The 16,376-nt window shown below is 37.9% G+C and overlaps 1 protein-coding gene across 7 annotated transcripts in view; it reads right to left on the bottom strand.

The window, feature by feature from the left end:
• Window positions 1-9,140: 9,140 nt before the first annotated feature.
• DDR2 (discoidin domain receptor tyrosine kinase 2) overlaps window positions 9,141-16,376 on the bottom strand; it is a 180,251-nt gene continuing 173,015 nt past the window's right edge. For all 7 annotated transcript variants that reach the window (XM_081491492.1, XM_081491497.1, XM_081491494.1 and 4 more), the window contains 2 exons: window positions 14,399-14,548; window positions 9,141-9,956 (listed from right to left, as the gene is read on the bottom strand). In XM_081491492.1, the coding sequence (XP_081347618.1) occupies window positions 9,822-9,956; window positions 14,399-14,548 (285 nt within the window). In that variant the 3' untranslated portion in view covers window positions 9,141-9,821. The remainder of the gene's footprint in view (window positions 9,957-14,398; window positions 14,549-16,376) is intronic.

Genomic DNA, 16,376 nt, shown 5'->3' on the forward strand with positions numbered 1-16,376 from the left:
AGAAGCATACAAGCCCCAATTTTTTTAAATTAAATTCAACAGATGTAAGTACCCTGCCAAACTACCATAAAAGATTCTAATGTTTACTTTAGGTTTCTGGATTTATTGTGGGCTAGTAACAATGTGACCATCACCAGTCTGGGTCCACAGTAAGGAATTCTGCACGTAGTGTGTCAAACTCTATGGAAGGTACTTCATAACCACTTTCAAAGTTTTAATTATGTATAAACAGCAATGATCTCTGAAAGATACGAGACGTCATTTACATTGGCTTTTGAATAACCTGGACGTTTTGATTAATTTGATATCAGTTTAGTATTAGATAAATCTTACACCAATAAAATTAGATTGAAAGAATAAATGTGATTGTTAAAGATTTAATTCCTGTATTATCAATATTCTTTTTTTTTTTTTTTTTGAGTGGCACTCAGCTTCTACCCATAACCCACTTACAACTATTATAAAGAAACCATGATTTAACAATATTTTCTGAAAGTTCTGGAGTAAAATTAACTCCTATGTTGGGCTGCACCCCTACAGTCTTGCAACCCTTGTAGCTGCCCAATTGCTAGACCAAAGAAAGAATCCAGAGGCAGCAAAAGAGACGTCAATGATTTATCACATCTTACATGTAAGAGGCAACTGTCCTGAAGAGGCCCCACTGTGTATGGTCAATAGGAGGCAGGACAAGGCAGCAGTATTCAGTACACAGTGGAGGAGAAGGCTATCGGTAGCAGGGGATTTGACATCAAAAGGACTCCTTGATTGCCAGGGAGACTGCTGAAACGTCTTCCCACAGTTCTTTGGGTTAGCAGCCTGTGCAAGGGCCACTGTTTCTTGTTGGTGATCAAACATGTTGGAGTCATTCTGGCCCTCAGTCTTAGAATAATTGTTAGCTAGGGTCGGGGCTGACCATACAGGTAGTCACCAATTAAACTTTCAGCTCAGGAGAAGGAGGCCATCATGTGCATGTAATAAGGATGAGGCAGGGCCAGGTAGAACAGCAATGTACAGAGACCAAGAGAGCAGCCATTTTATAGGGCCTGACAGTATACCCCAATCTTTAGAATCTAGACCCAAAGCCTCCTTTTAGAGTGTCCAGAGCTCAGAGTTCCCTGGAGGAGGGCATGGCAACCCATTCCAGTATTCTTGCCTAGATAATCTCATGGACAGGGGAGCCTGGCGGGCTACAGACTATGGGGTTGCAAAGAGTTGGACACAACTGAAGCGACTTACCATGGAAGCACATAGAGCTCAGAAATGACTTGTGAAATAAATAAGAAAGGGGACATAGAGTTGTATGGCTATCCTATGAAAAACTCATTCCTACCAATAAGGGGAGGGCCCAGACTCAGAATTTAGTATCATTACAATCTTAGGATGACCACCAGTGTAGGACTGACTGTGAGTTAAGGGAAGCCCTGAAGACTTCAGAACAAGACCAGCAGTCTCTCCTTCCATCATGATGTCCATCCAAGCCAAGTGAGGAAACCTCGGTCTTCTCCAAATAAAGTTTCTGCTTTCAAGGTTCTGCAGCCTCTGAAAGATAGGCTGAACTGCTAGATGTGCCAGAGAGACCAGGAGAATTGGACTCTGTTGATGACAGATACTTAATTTTGTATTTTAAAGATATTTCATCACATGTTGGATGCTGCTCAATAACAGTCATAATTTTTTTTAATAAATCTTTTTTAAAAAATGTATTCGCCTGCACTGGGTCTTAGTTGTGGCATGTGGGATCTAGTTCTTTGACCAAGGATCAAACCCAGGCCACCTTCATTGGGAGTACAGAGTCTTAGCCATTGGACCACCAGAGAAGTCCTTATGGTTTTGCTTACAGGTAAATAAGTGTGACTTTTATCACATCAAGCTAGTCCTCTTGAGTTTATATTGTTCATGGGCTGTTTCCCTAGAGACACCAGAAGAAACCATGCTGCCCAGTGATACCATTTATCCCTAAAAAACCTTGGCCCCATGATCAGCATAGTAAATGCAGCCACTGCCTTTGGCTGTTTATTCATTTCTTCATATAATAGATTTGCTTCTACACTAAACTCTGAAACTGATCTCTGGTTTATTGTATCATGCGTGAAATTGTCCTTAGGTAGACAAAAATAAAGAAAGATATCTTTAACCTCCATAATAGAGCTTTGTTCTGGGTCCTTACAGTCCTCTCTAGAGCTAACTTGCCTATGGTTTGCAACAGGGGCAAAAAAACAGCTGCCAATAGGACCTTTTCTTGTAGATATCTTTCATCTGTCTTTTCTTCAAATCACTGTACATCCAGTCTGGCCAAGAACTACTTTGAGAGTGGCATTTTATCAATGTCATTAGATAGTAAAAGGTCATATGCTGCCTATACATAATAAGTTATTGTTCTGTAGCACTCAAGGACCAGAAAGTATTATGTGTGTGCATTTCTTCTTCAAATACAAGATGAATATAAAATTATAAATGGAGATAAATCAGTTTTCTAGTGCTGATTTTACTAGTTTTTAATCAGCAGTTAAAAAAATTCAGGGCCTTTTAAGTCGTTAGATAAAATATTAAAGAGCAGATATAATTTCTGTCTTTAGTAATAACTTATATTTTCAGATATACGCATAATATATGAAAATGAAAGTGTTAATTGCTCAGTCGTGTCCAATCTTTGCGACCCCATGGACTGTAGCCTGCCAGGCTCCTCTGTCCATTGGATTCTCCAGGCAAGAATGCTGGAGTGGGTAGCCATTTCCTACTCTTCTGCAAGTGATCTTCTTGACCCAGGAACTGAACCTGGGTCTCCTGCATTGCAGGCAGATTCTTTACTGTCTGAGCCACATAATATATATCTATGGCTTATCACCTGTGGATCCAAATATATCACTTATACTACCTTTAAACTTTGGGAATAGGTGTTGAGAATAGAATTGTACCTCTTTGAGCATCTCTGCTATTTCTGTTTATTTTTTATCTCCTCCATCTCCAACCCTACTGCCATTACATAGATACTTGAACTCCTGGCCTTTCATTGTGAAACCAAACCAGAAACTCTGGTGGGGTCAGGGTATGTTTTCATGAGTCCTCTGGTTATTCTCTGGGGGGTTATATCCTTTCACTTATATATTGTGACCATCACTGCAAAAAATAAGTTAATATTACTCAGAATTTTAAAAATATAAATGTATTCTTCAGGGACCAGATAAGATATACATTGTTTTGGGTGGCTCCATCCTACTCTCTGTTGTGAAGACTGAGACTGTGTGCTGGTTAATCATAGTTTTTTGTAGCTCTTTGTATGTGTAGGCAGTCTTGAGACAGACCATATTTGGATTTAGAAGGGATTTCTGTGTATTAAACAAGACAACTTTGTAGCCACAACAGTGAAGGATACCCAATCCTGGACTAGGTTCTCTAGAACTGGACTAATCTAACAACATACACCAGTCTCTAGTAGGTTTGGATATGCCAGGGGCCAAGATGCTTTTCTTTGAATAAACAGTCAATTAATATATCAGAAGCCTATGTAAATAACCCTCTGTTGGATTTCCTTCAACAAACAAGACATCCATACCACATACATCCCTCGGCTCTGTCCTCACGCCCCATCACTTCTCCAAAAAGGGTGTAAGGGTATAAGGAGTAATGGTAACAAAGCCCAGAACCAGTGCTATTTTCACAGAAAAAAAGATCCATCAGTAGCATATTTCTTTAATCATTGTTATTTACAATTTATCACCTGACAGACTTACAGAGAATAAATAAAGACAATATACAGTTGGTATCTCATTTCTTTTTCTAATACAGAGAATTTTTATGCATTCTATTCTGGAATGACTATGATAGTTTTAAGCAGAAATAAAATCAATTTGCTATTTTTACCCCTTGACAAGACACATCAACCTCCAAAGCTTGAAGAATAAAGCCCAGATGTTTCCTCCTCATAGGAAGAGTGCACCACATTGCTTTAGAAACTTGGTCCTCAGAAAAAGTTACCATACTACGAGGTGGAAGATTAGGATATCATGAATAGTAAAGGACATAAAATGAATAGGCTAGATTAAAAACCCTTGGTGCATTTGTAGTAATCTGATCAACTTTCACTTCTCTCCAAGCCTCTTTTCAAGAAACAGTTTTTCACCAAAAGTGATTACCTTATCCCTTTGTGCTTTCCCTTGAGTCTCTTTGCAAATTCTTCCTTTACATGCAATTGTGAACGTGGGTAAGCATGAGCTAGCCTGGGACTCCCATCTTTCACCTTTGGAGGCCTGAGAAGTTTTTGACAAGGTGTTTTCAGGAGAAACTAAAAATCTTGTTCCAAAAGAGCTGGGTTTGGGGCCGGAGTCTCTCTCTGCTCTTGATGGGGTACCATGCAGAGAAGAACCTTGCATTTCTGTCTAAATACCTCAAAGAATAAGACATTTACATAGATCAATTTCAACATCAGTAAACATAGAAATGGAGAATGTAACTTACATGTACGAGTTTGGGCACATTTTCCTCTTTCCTCATTTGAAAATAAACCCTCTACATTATAGCAAAGCAATTCTACCTAAATTCACCCTAGTTATGCCAGTTGACAAGTTTCTGCTTCTACCTTTCATTCATTCAAAAAAAAAATCAGCAAATATTTATGGTGTGCTCACTATGTACTAGGAACTTTATAGGATGTGGGGTATGCAGAGGTGAACTCAGGTATATCTCGTGACCCTTAAACCGGGCAGCTTAAAAATGCCATTACAGAACTCAAAACTGTAACCCACAAAACTAAAGTTTCAACTCCCCTATCTTCCTGAACCTCTGGGCCAGGTTGCTGCTGTACTTTGTACTTAATTTAGTCCAATGTGGTTGTTATTCCATTTAAGAATAGACATTTAGGTAAAAGAAACTTCTCTAGTATTCTGAGAATAGTGTTTTACTACACAATAAGAGTCTCCACCATTGTACTCACTCTATTTCTTCCAAAAGCTTTTCCTGGTGCCAAGAATGAAGTGCCGCCTAGTTCTTAATCAAAATACTGATTTATTCTAAAGTCCTCTCCTTGCCACCATATATGTCCTACTCAAAGGAACTGCAGAAACCATCTATAATTTCCTTCTATACCTAGCTAGTGAGCTATGAGTCTTACTGTCCTTTGTGTTATCTGATTTTTCTAAGCTGTTTTTGGATTTTTTCAGATCCTGAACAGCCAAACTAGTCAGAAAATATGGATACAGTCTAGGCAGGATATTACTTCTTGATAAAGGAACAGATTAATTTGTTATATCCTCTTTAGGATTTTATAGAATTGTATCCCAATAATGTCTTTCCTGATGCAGCCAAGCAAGACCAGGTTACAAATCAGCAAGGGTTCAAAGTATCCAGAAATGAAATGTATAAATGTGAAGAACTGGTGAAATCTGAGTAAGGTCTGTAGTTTAGTTAATAGTATTATACCAATGTCAATTTTCTGGTTTTGAAACTGGACGATGATTACATAAGATGTTATCAATGGGAAATCTTGGTATTAGGTAAAGGCCACTCTGAACTACTTTTGCAACTCCATGTGAGTCTTAAAGTATTTCAATATAACAGTTGGGAAAAAAAAGATACATCAACTAAACAATTACCCTCCATATGTTTGCTACCAAGTAATGCAGTTAACTGCAGCAGAGAACTCAAAATGCCAGAAATCTAAAAACCTTGAACCATTCCAGTCTCTTTCTATCTCAATTTAGCATTCTAAGACATTTACCAAGTGGAAAAGACATTCATCTGTTTCTATAAAAATGTTAAATTTTAATTCAGAAGGAAATTCACCCTAGATTTGGATCTACATCTTTCAGAAACCGATCATAAGCACTGCCAGATATCAGAGGTCTTACTGAAAAGAGCAAGATGGCAAATTCTAGGTCTACAAACTCAGTTTAGGATCAAAGACTTAATAGCTCTATATTGGCAGTAATCTAAGCCTTAACTGTGATTTTCTCCATTTATTTTTGTAGCTTTGGACAAAACAGATGCTATTCTGTTTTACACCATTTCCTTGGAACATCTTCATCTCTTTCCTTTCTTCTGTTCTCCTTTACTTGAAACAAATGGCTTAGCCCCAACATCATGGCTTTCTTGTGGGATGCCTGGATGGGACTAGAAAAATACATGGTTCCAACATGGCACGTACCTCTTTGTGCAGATATCAAACAAGATTTTGTCTAGGTTATCCTAAGCCTGTTGTTCCAGTGTTTCCCTGTGGCCTCTCTGGGCACAGCAACGATGAGCATTATCTAGAATGGATTTCAGTGACAGAAACAAAGAAGGGAAGACAAAGCCTCACGAACTAACATGAATTCCCCGTCTCGGCTCTTGGTCTTCATTTCCAAAGCAGCACTTGGAAAGCCAAGTCCAGTTCAGACAGGTTGATCTCTTTTCACCACCATGAATCCCTGGCACTGGAGGTGGTCTAGAACACCCATGTTCAAACTGCCTCCCTCTCCTACATCCCATGAGATGAAAAGGTCATTCCCTGGTGGTTGCTTATGTGTTTTTATATTCTTGATGGGTTTATCTTTTCTTAAAACTCTGAAAAGCTCCCTTCCATGTCATACTCTGTACCTCACTTTTCATTTTTTAATGACTACTTTTAATAATCTCTATCATCCAGAATTTTCTCTCTCTCCATATACATTTATCTTTTATCTTCAAGACACTTACTTTTTCTGTTCTCTTCAGAGATTGGATTTTATGCTTCAGAATGGATTCTCAGCAGCACCATCTGTGTCTGTCTTGCTGCCCTTACCTCCCCCATCCTTCTCTCTATCACCCCTTATTATGTAGCCTTCTTTTTAAACCCCACCTGCCTCCCCATCCAGTCACATGCACATTCATTGATTCATTCTCTGCTCTAGGTTCATACAATGCCCTTTGTTATACAGTCTTGTACACTCACTTGCAAGTGATCTTTCCATAGCATTAAGATTGCATTTCCCCTTGGGTGCCTCTTTAGACTCCAGATCTTTTCTTAGCACATATGCGTCTGGACAGTTCATCAAGATTTGGACTTAGCTATCACCGCATTCACTAGCTAAAGTATAAACTTAAATCTACTCTCCCAAACCACTCTCTGGACATAAAACATTTCACATATATCATGAAGAGGATGACTTCCTAGAAAGGTAACAAGACCCCACAATTTCTCAGCCCTTTTCCTACCTCCTTTTCTGTATAATTCCTAGCTTCATTCTTCTATTCTTTAAAAGTCCTTCATTCTTCTTTAAAAGTCCACCTACTTTTAAATTCTAGATACTAAGCCTTGATCATTGACCCTGATGGCTCTCTTAGATTTGTGCTGCTGGACTCAACGTGTATGACCAAGGGAGAAGTTAAACCTGTGTCTATAGCACAAAAGTCTTAGTGCCAGAAGATGGAACCTTCCTCATCTCAGAAAAAGATAACTGTACAGGACAATACATATTTGTCAGTTGCTTGAAACAGATCACCTCTATGACTCAAGGCCAGGAAAATCTAGACATACTAAGTTAATTTTAAACATGATTTTTTTTTTTTATGGTATCAAGCAATGCAGTGGCTTGAGGCAGAATTGTAAAAAGAAGTAAGTGGAGAGATACTAGACAAAGGAAGGAGAAAATACATTACATATTTCCCCTTGCCACATAGGAAGTCATGGCCTGGTCTGAATGTAGCCCTGCCAGATGCTCATGGATCAAGGAGAACAAGTTGCAGGCCCTGATTTCAAGTCCCTTTGATTCTACCAAAATGGAAAGATTAACCTTAATGCATCAACTTGACTGAGACATGTGGCATCCAGATTAAACATTATTTCTGGGTGTTTATATATATATATATATATACACATATATGTGTGTGTGTGTGTACATATATATATGTGTGTGTATACACACACACACATATAAGTTCTGTTTCTCTGGGGAACTATGAATAATACATGAAGTTATTACTGATCTTGAGAAGTCAGTGTGTGGCAGGTCCCAAGTATAAAAGAACATGAGAACATGTCTGGCCCTGCAGATATCAAATGAGATAAAGTATGTAGAAACACATGGTAAACTTTAAAGCACTGAGCCGGTGGCAGGTGTTCCTATTACTACTATCATCGTGACTTCTTCACATGATCTCTTTTGCTAACCACAATTTTCAGAGCAGGTGATGACTGGACAACTGAGTCTGCAGCAATTGTAGATTCAATTATCCAGTGAGCTCTGAATATATCAGAACTGGAAGAGACTTCAAGACCATCTCATTCCTTTTTCCTGTTTCCTACTGAATCTGAGGATCTGTGGAGTGTAAAAGCTCAGAATCTGTTCTGAGGGGACTTTTATTTAATAGTGTTATCAGTATCCATGGATTCTGAAGCCAGAGCCTCAAGCTTTCTTTTTCTGCTGGTCATACCATCTCCAAGGCAAGAGTGTGAATCCCAAGCAGTAGCAGCGGATGACTCTTCCACACTCAACCTGCTCCTCTCAAGAACTCCTAGGGTTAAAAGGACATAAAACATCATCTCCCACAACCACTTATTATGTCTGAAATCCTACCTCTTTCTTGCCTAGTCTTCAGCCTGTATCTCAACCTCTTCAGTGACAAAGGACTCCCCGCCTCTCGAGGTAGCCTTGTATACTCTGCCTCTGGCTATATTTTCCCTAACAGGGAGTTAAAATCAATCTCCTGGGAATTTCCTTTCACCGATCCTCAGTCAACCCTTTGGAAACACTCAGAACATATCCTCAGTCAACCCTTTGGAAACACTCAGAACATATCTATTCCCTATTGTACATGACCTTCAGATTTATGCTTGAGAAATTTAATCCCCAGCCCATAGGTTCCATAGAGTATTCATCCATTGAAAGAGCTGGAAGTTTTGGAGAACATGAACCAAAGGGCCTAGGATCAAGATATAGAAACAACAGTTTGTAGTGACTCAAAATCAGGCTCTCACTAAAACACATACCTGAAAATGTCTGAACAAAGGTAAGAGGAGGACCCTCTGCAGAAATGAACAGCACACTTGTTACCTGTCCTTCATTGACCTCTTTTCCTGTGTCCATTCTCTATTTAAGAATACTTCCATGCATGAGGCACACGTTTTGTTTTGTTTTTTTTTTTTGCAAGTAACAATCCCTGTTCATAGAGCCTTGCAGTAAATATTCTTTCCTATGTACATACTCTGTATTTCCTATGCATATAGATCTCAACCCTCATCCCTGTCCAGGAATGAACAAAACAACCATTCCAGTAAGTTGAGTTTTTTTCAAGCATGTAACATCTATTTTGCCAGGAGAGGAAAATGCAGTTTAGGACATGTCTACAGACCAAATTAGGAAATCAAACCATTGATGACTAGTTACTGAATACCATTTCATCAGATTCTCCACACTTAGCAAGTGTTTTTCCTATGCCTAGTCTCATGTTGCCTAAGACATTAGAATTCTTCAAGTTTTTCTTTCTGAAATCACTTTTTAAAAGGTGACATGGAAAATACATTGTAGAATCTGCACATTCATAAACACAAGCACATTTATCCTTTATAAATTATCTAAATTATCTAGCCTTTGTTATCCAATACTTTAAGTATATCAGGTAAGATTCTTTACTAGATTTTATCTGTCCTAGGCTTTTTTTTTCTTTTTTAGTTCTTTAATGTAAAAAAAAGTATATATGTATCAGGGGTAGAGAGTAGGGGAGTGGAGTGGAGGGAGAAGAGGGACATAAAGAGATAAAGACAAACAAGCCTCTGTCTCCCAGGTCCATTCAATGTCCAGATGGAGTGGCTTGAGCGTGGGTGAGTGGGAGGACTTGTGAGGAGGACCTGTTGCCAGGCACTGGCAGCATCACTCATCCGCTTGCTGAAGAAGCAGGAGGTGGATTTCCTGGAATGAGGGGCGGTGCTTCGTATCTCTTCTCCAGCAGCTGAGCATCAGCTTATACACAGAGTCAGGGCAAATGACAGGCTGAGGGAGGTAAGTCTTTGGAAACAAAAAATGAACAAAAGAGGAGAATATTAGAAGAGTGTGGAGAAAGGGTCGCTGCATCATAGTATGATTTGCCCACTCCCCACTTTCTTGGACTTGATAACTGAAATGGGTGTCTCTCCTTCTTCTTCATGAGAATTTTACATCACATCAATCCCCTTTCCGTTCTCTTTGTCTTTTCCAGGTCTGCGGAGCAGGACTTCCTAATGGGCCATCCTGTGGTCCCTGTGCACGCATGCATGCTAAGTTGCTTACCATCATGCAAAAGATGAATGCTTACCATCATGCAAAAGATGAAACTGAGGCAAGAAGACATCTTTGACTGGAAAGTGATTAGAACACCTAATCCTCCAGTTATGGCCTATCCACAGTGAACTTTTTCTTGGTTGAACCAATTATGGCAGGGGCGGAAAGTATGTGAATTGCCTTAGCTCCTTGGCTAAGAATGGAATCTTAGCCACTGAGACACAGGATGTATCCATGTAGCTCTTAACCATAACTTTCTCTGTGCTCTCCTTCTCCTGTACTGGCCCCAGGTGGGAAGATTGGATTTCTTCTTTACATCATTCACCAACATTTGTACATTTAACCCCTCTACAGCCCTGCCCTGAATTCCAACCTAGAGCTGTATTTGGTTCTACTCTCAAAGCAACTTACTGTGTCCACCCAGCAAGATTGACTCCAGGTCATCTTCTGCTTACTTGTAATGTGTTGCTGTCATTTCCTGACCTATGTTTTTTAAAACCTTGTATACTGACATATTCCTGAACCAAACCTAAATGTTTTAAGCTCTTTGAATCACAGGTCCAACATCAGCTGCTGGTTAGTAATTAGCAATTTCAATATTGCCTTCTCCCACACTTAGACCAGCTTGTATCATGCATGGTAGGATCAGATGGTAGTTCTATCTTTAATTATTTGAAGAACCTCCATACTGTTTTCCATAGTGGCTGCACCAGTTTACATTCCCATCAACAATGCATGAGGCTTCCCTATTCTCTACATCCTCACTAACATTTGTTGTTCCTTGTCTTTTTGATTATAGCCATTCTAAAGATGTGAGGTGATATCTCATGATGGTTTTGATTTGCACTTCCCTGGCCTGCCAGGCTCCTTCCTCTGTCCATGGGATTCTCCAGGCAAGAATACTGGAGTGCGTTGCCATTCCCTCCTCCAGGAGACCTCCCTGAGCCAGGGATTGGACCCACATCTCTTATGTCTCCTGCATTGGCAGGCAGGTTCTTCACCACTAGCGCCACCTGGGAAGCCCAATAACTAGTGATGTTGAGCACCTTTTCATGTACCTCTTGGCCATCTGTTTGTCTGTCTTCTTTGGGAAAATGTTTAGTCAGATCTGCTCATTTAAAATTGGATGGTTTGGGGGATTTCTGCTCTTGAGTTGCATGAGTTATTTATGCATTTTGGATATTAATCCATATCAGATATATGATTTACAAATACTTCTCCAATTTGGTAGTTTGCCTTTTCATTTTGATGGATTCCTATGTTATAAAGAAAATTTTTAGTTTGATATAGTCCTACATGTTTATTTTTGCTTTATTGCCTTTGCTTTTGTTGTCAAATCCAGAAAATCATTGCTAAGACCAATGCCAAGGAGTTTTCCATCATCAATTCTTAATTAAAAAGTAAAAAGACAAATACCTCTGGCTTCTATTTGAACATATAATAAGATCTGACAAACCTTAACTCAGTATGTTAGAAGTGACTATGGCTATAAAATAGCAAGTATTTAAGAGAAATATTACTAATATTATAAAGGATACAGGATAATAGACACTCTCGTATATGACTTGTGAAACTTAAAACTGTTAAGCCTTATCTAGGGTGTTCACTAAATAATTTTAGAAAAAAATACATCTGTTTTGAGCCAACAGATATCAATAAAATGAAATGATAAATAAATTATTTGCCCTTTTCAAAGTTGTATAAACTTGGCAAATAAAGTTATATTTCATAATAATTCTCATTATGTTGATAGTATTTTACTTTTCATAACATCAAACAAAATAAGCTTTTAAACCTGTATTTAATTTTTAATTATTTAATTTCATTTAGACCATGAGCTTTCAAGAAAAGTGCTTTCGGAGAATTCTTTACAATTTGTAAAAACAAATTGAAAACAAAAAATGTCAAATAAATTTTAAAATTACTGGATTTATTATTATAGACTTCCAAGCAATTTTAATTGACTATGAAAGATTTAAGATTTGTCTAAGCTATGAGCCCTAAGAATAAGATTCTTTCTAGAATTTGTGTTACTAAAAAGTTTTCTCCTGCACTATATCTGCTATGTTCAACAAGTTGGTGACATTAGTAATGCTGTTTGAATACAAATTAGATCACATTCGTAGAGTCCATAAAATCCATCTAACAGCTGATAGTGATGAATAACTATTGTGCTTACATTCTAACGTCAAACTTTCAAAATTTGAATACTGAAATTTGAACAATAAAATTTAAAGTAATTAAAATTTGTAAACTGTTATAAAATACAAATTTAGTGAATTATGCTTAGGTTGTTCATATATTGAATTAAATAAACTTTTATCAAAATTTTAAACTTATAGGTGAGAAGCTTACTCAGCATATGATAGTGATATTAGGCTTTGGTCTTGGCTTCACTCAAATATTTAATTTCATTACTCAACCATTTAGTAGTTGGTCAAAATATATTTGACTCTCTAGCATCATTTAGTAAAAATGAACATGACGGAGCCTTCTAACAAGCAGTTAAAGTGAATAATAAAAATTAAATCCCAGAGATTATTAGAATTTAAAACTTCCATTAATTGATAAGACAACATTTTCTTTGAAAATGAATAGCATAACATTTGATTAATTAATATGAAACTTTTTAGTGCTAAGTAAAAAGCTACCTAAGATCAAAAATACATATAATGCAAAGCAGACAGTGGACATAAACTGTGGGGAGGGGAAGCATGCGTGTCTTGGCTGAATGTTTTGGTGGTTCAGTTGTGCCTCATACAAATTGTTTTTTGCATGTGAGATTTCAGTCACTGAATAGTAAAATCAGGGAAACTGAAAGGTTTAAAATATTCCTCCCTTTGCCTATAATTCCAGGATGTAAGCAAATTAGAATCATTGTTATGGTGAATAAAATTACACTTTCTAATTGAACGCACCACCTTTAATTGACCATGAGACATCTAATAGGTCACCCAGGTGGCCATGATGTGCTCCTAGTCCAGAAAAAAAAATTTTTCTTTGGTCCACTCCTTATCTCACGCACCCAGCAGCAAATCAGTCTTTTGCCAAGATGAGAAGGCAATTACCTCATAACCAAAATAGATGATTTAGATCCCCTGCTACCAAAATATCTACAGAGTATCACAATAAAACTCGAGGACCCCCCCTTCCTATTTTTTACCTGCTTATTACACAGTCTCTAGTCATTCCCTTATCTTTTGTTTGCTTTTTTAGGCACAGAGGATCCAATTTTAATTTTCTTCAAGAGCCTTTTCCCTCTCCTCAACTGTTATTATTTTGCTATCTGAGATGCCCCACTGCAAGTCACCCTGGGGGCTGAGCACTCCAGCCACTAGCAAGCTTTCAATCCCACATCTCACAGGAACTTTAGACATTGAGTTATCCAAAGGAATCTTGGAGTACTTAACTAGGAATTGGGGCCCCTATCAGCTTAGAAGCTTAGCTTTTCCTGAGTCCTGAGAGGCCACAACATCTGGGCCCAGAGGTGCCTTCCAGGAACAGCAAAGCCAGGATGCACTTGATGGTCTCTGGCATGTACATTGAGAAATATTCTTAAATAGTCCAAAAAATTTTTTAACAAATGCTAATAACTCCCTTATTCACTTTTAGCTTATGTTTTTATTCTTATGTTCCTCAACCACAAAGATAAACTGTACAGTCTAGACCAGGAAACAGATCAAATATGAGAGACAGGATTTATTTCCTGGTATCTTTGACTTGGGCTTCCCTGGTGGCTCAGTCAGTAAAGAATCAGCCTGTAATTCAGGAGACCCAGGATCAATCCCTGGATCAGGAAGGTCCCCTGGAGAAGTAAATGGCAACCCACTCCAGTATTCTTGCCTGGAGAATCCCATGGACAGAGGAGCCTGACAGGCTACAGTCCATGGGGGTCGCACAGAGTAGGACACAACTTAGTGACTAAACCACCACCACCACCACCATCTTTAGTTATGGAGAAGCCTGATGGGACTCCCTCATGCTCCCCAATGACCAGTGGGTTGACCCATGGATAAAGTAGAGTGTATGGATGCCTAGGGAGGACCTTGGTCTTTCACGTCACCTGGATAATTAGTGACAAATGACTATCATCCAGGTAGCCCATCTTCCAGCTCAGGCTTATCCTATTAAATCAGAACTTTTCTTTCTAGCACCCAAGGCCACACCTCTCCACCCCCAGAAGCTCTCACCTGCCTCCCTTGGTCTCGGAAGAACTCTCCAGTATTCTCAATGACCTGTTCATCTGACAGCTGGGAATAGGGCTGTTCCTGGCAAAAGGTGAAAGTCTCCCACAGAGTCACCCCGAAGGCCCACACATCACTTGCTGTGGTGAATTTGCCCTGTTTAAGTAAGGAAAAGAAGAGAAAGTCAGAATAATCTGTGTACAACAAGAGCAGAGAGATTTTCATAAAATGGAATTTTTAACTACACAGGGCAAGGAATACTGGAACTGCCAACATATGCACTGGGAATCTGAAAATGAAAATAGGAAGTTGTTTCAATGCCAACCTCCACCCATCTCTCACCCTCAGGATCTCTGCTGAGGTCTACTTCTCTTGGAGCTGAGATACAAGGACTGAAAAGGATGTGGCCATAAGCTACCTGACTCTCCTGCTGAGAGTTAGAAGGTCAAACTCTAGGATATAGGGTAGCCTCAGGTAAATGCCCATGGGAAAGGCAAAATAAGAAGAGGAAGAGATACAGATATCTCTGTGTTAGAGATACAGGAATCCAGTGTAAATGCCTCGAGTAGTTCCTGTTCAATGATCATCACAGTCTTGAAGGATAGACTGACAAGAGATCTCAGTGAGATTCAGATGCAGTCAACATCCATTAAATACTTGCACATGTTCTATTCAATAATCACAGTGCTGAAGTAGATAATATTTATTCCTGCTTTTTAGATCAGACAAGTGAGACAACATAGGTTTACTAAAATCCCCTGGTTTATAAGACCATTAATAATAGAAAAACTGAGAGTTGGACCAAAACCCTCTGAATCTCGGTCTAATAATGTTTTATAACACCATGAAATACACTTAAAGGGAGCAAAGCTTAATAATCACATTAGAAAGGGGTAAAACATGTGATTCATCTATGTAGATGATAAAAATCTTTGTAATGATTTATATAAAATGGTATATCTTACAGCATCATTCATAACTGAAGGAAATTAGAAAATACCAAATTATTATGACATTAAATTACAGGATATATCTATAATAGAATATTAAACAACCATTAAAATCATGTTTTTGAAGAATATTTACTGCCAGTGAGAGAGAATTTTATGTGCATAGTATCATCCCAATATGTAAAATAATTTTATATACATACTACACATATTCAGAGAAATACATGTATAGAAAAAATCCTCAAAGGAAATATACTAGAATATTAATATTAATAGTGGTCATCTTGGTTAGAGGAAAGGGATAACTATACAATTTTTATTTTAAAATTAACAAATCCTACAAGAATATGAACAAGAAACAGATTAACAATAAATGAACAAAACTAGATTGCTTTCAGGCTTTTCTCTGCAATATTAAATGACAAGAGACAAAATTACATGTATTCAGCATCATAGGAAGTAAAAGTTTAAAGTCTAATAATTCTATAAATCAGCTAAGTGGCATAAAACCAAGTGGCATAAATTGCCTCAAATATGCATGATAAGAGAAGAGAAGAATTTGGAAAAAAAATTATTCACTTGTGGTTCAGAATACCAAGAGCTGAATAAAAATTATAAAAGCAAAGAATGAGGAACTTAAAAAGTAAATGATGACGATCATTAAAATAGAAACATAAAATAATTAATTAGAAACATGGTTATGAAATTAATACAGAAAATATTTTGTGTGGATAACAGTTCTTTAGATGACAAAATTTTAATACCCCAAATTAAGATCAATAATATGGGAAGGGTAGAGATTTAAAAAAATCATACTAAATCTCTTATCATTCTAGGTATATTTTTAACCTTTCTCTCCAAATTTTCTATAGTAAGCATTTTACATTTTATCAGCAGAAATAGGCAAGTGTTAAAAAATAATGATTAGTACCAAAGTAAATCATCTCAAGTCAGAGAAAACATTAAAATCTATTCATTGTCTGTCTCCTGCTGTCTCTGGGGCACCTCTATCCACCATGTGCACCTGCCTATGT

This window comes from Giraffa tippelskirchi, chromosome 5 (genome assembly GCF_054371585.1).
Source record: "Giraffa tippelskirchi isolate mGirTip1 chromosome 5, T2T-mGirTip1v1.2.pri, whole genome shotgun sequence".
In the NCBI taxonomy this organism is placed as follows: Eukaryota; Metazoa; Chordata; class Mammalia; order Artiodactyla; family Giraffidae; genus Giraffa; species Giraffa tippelskirchi.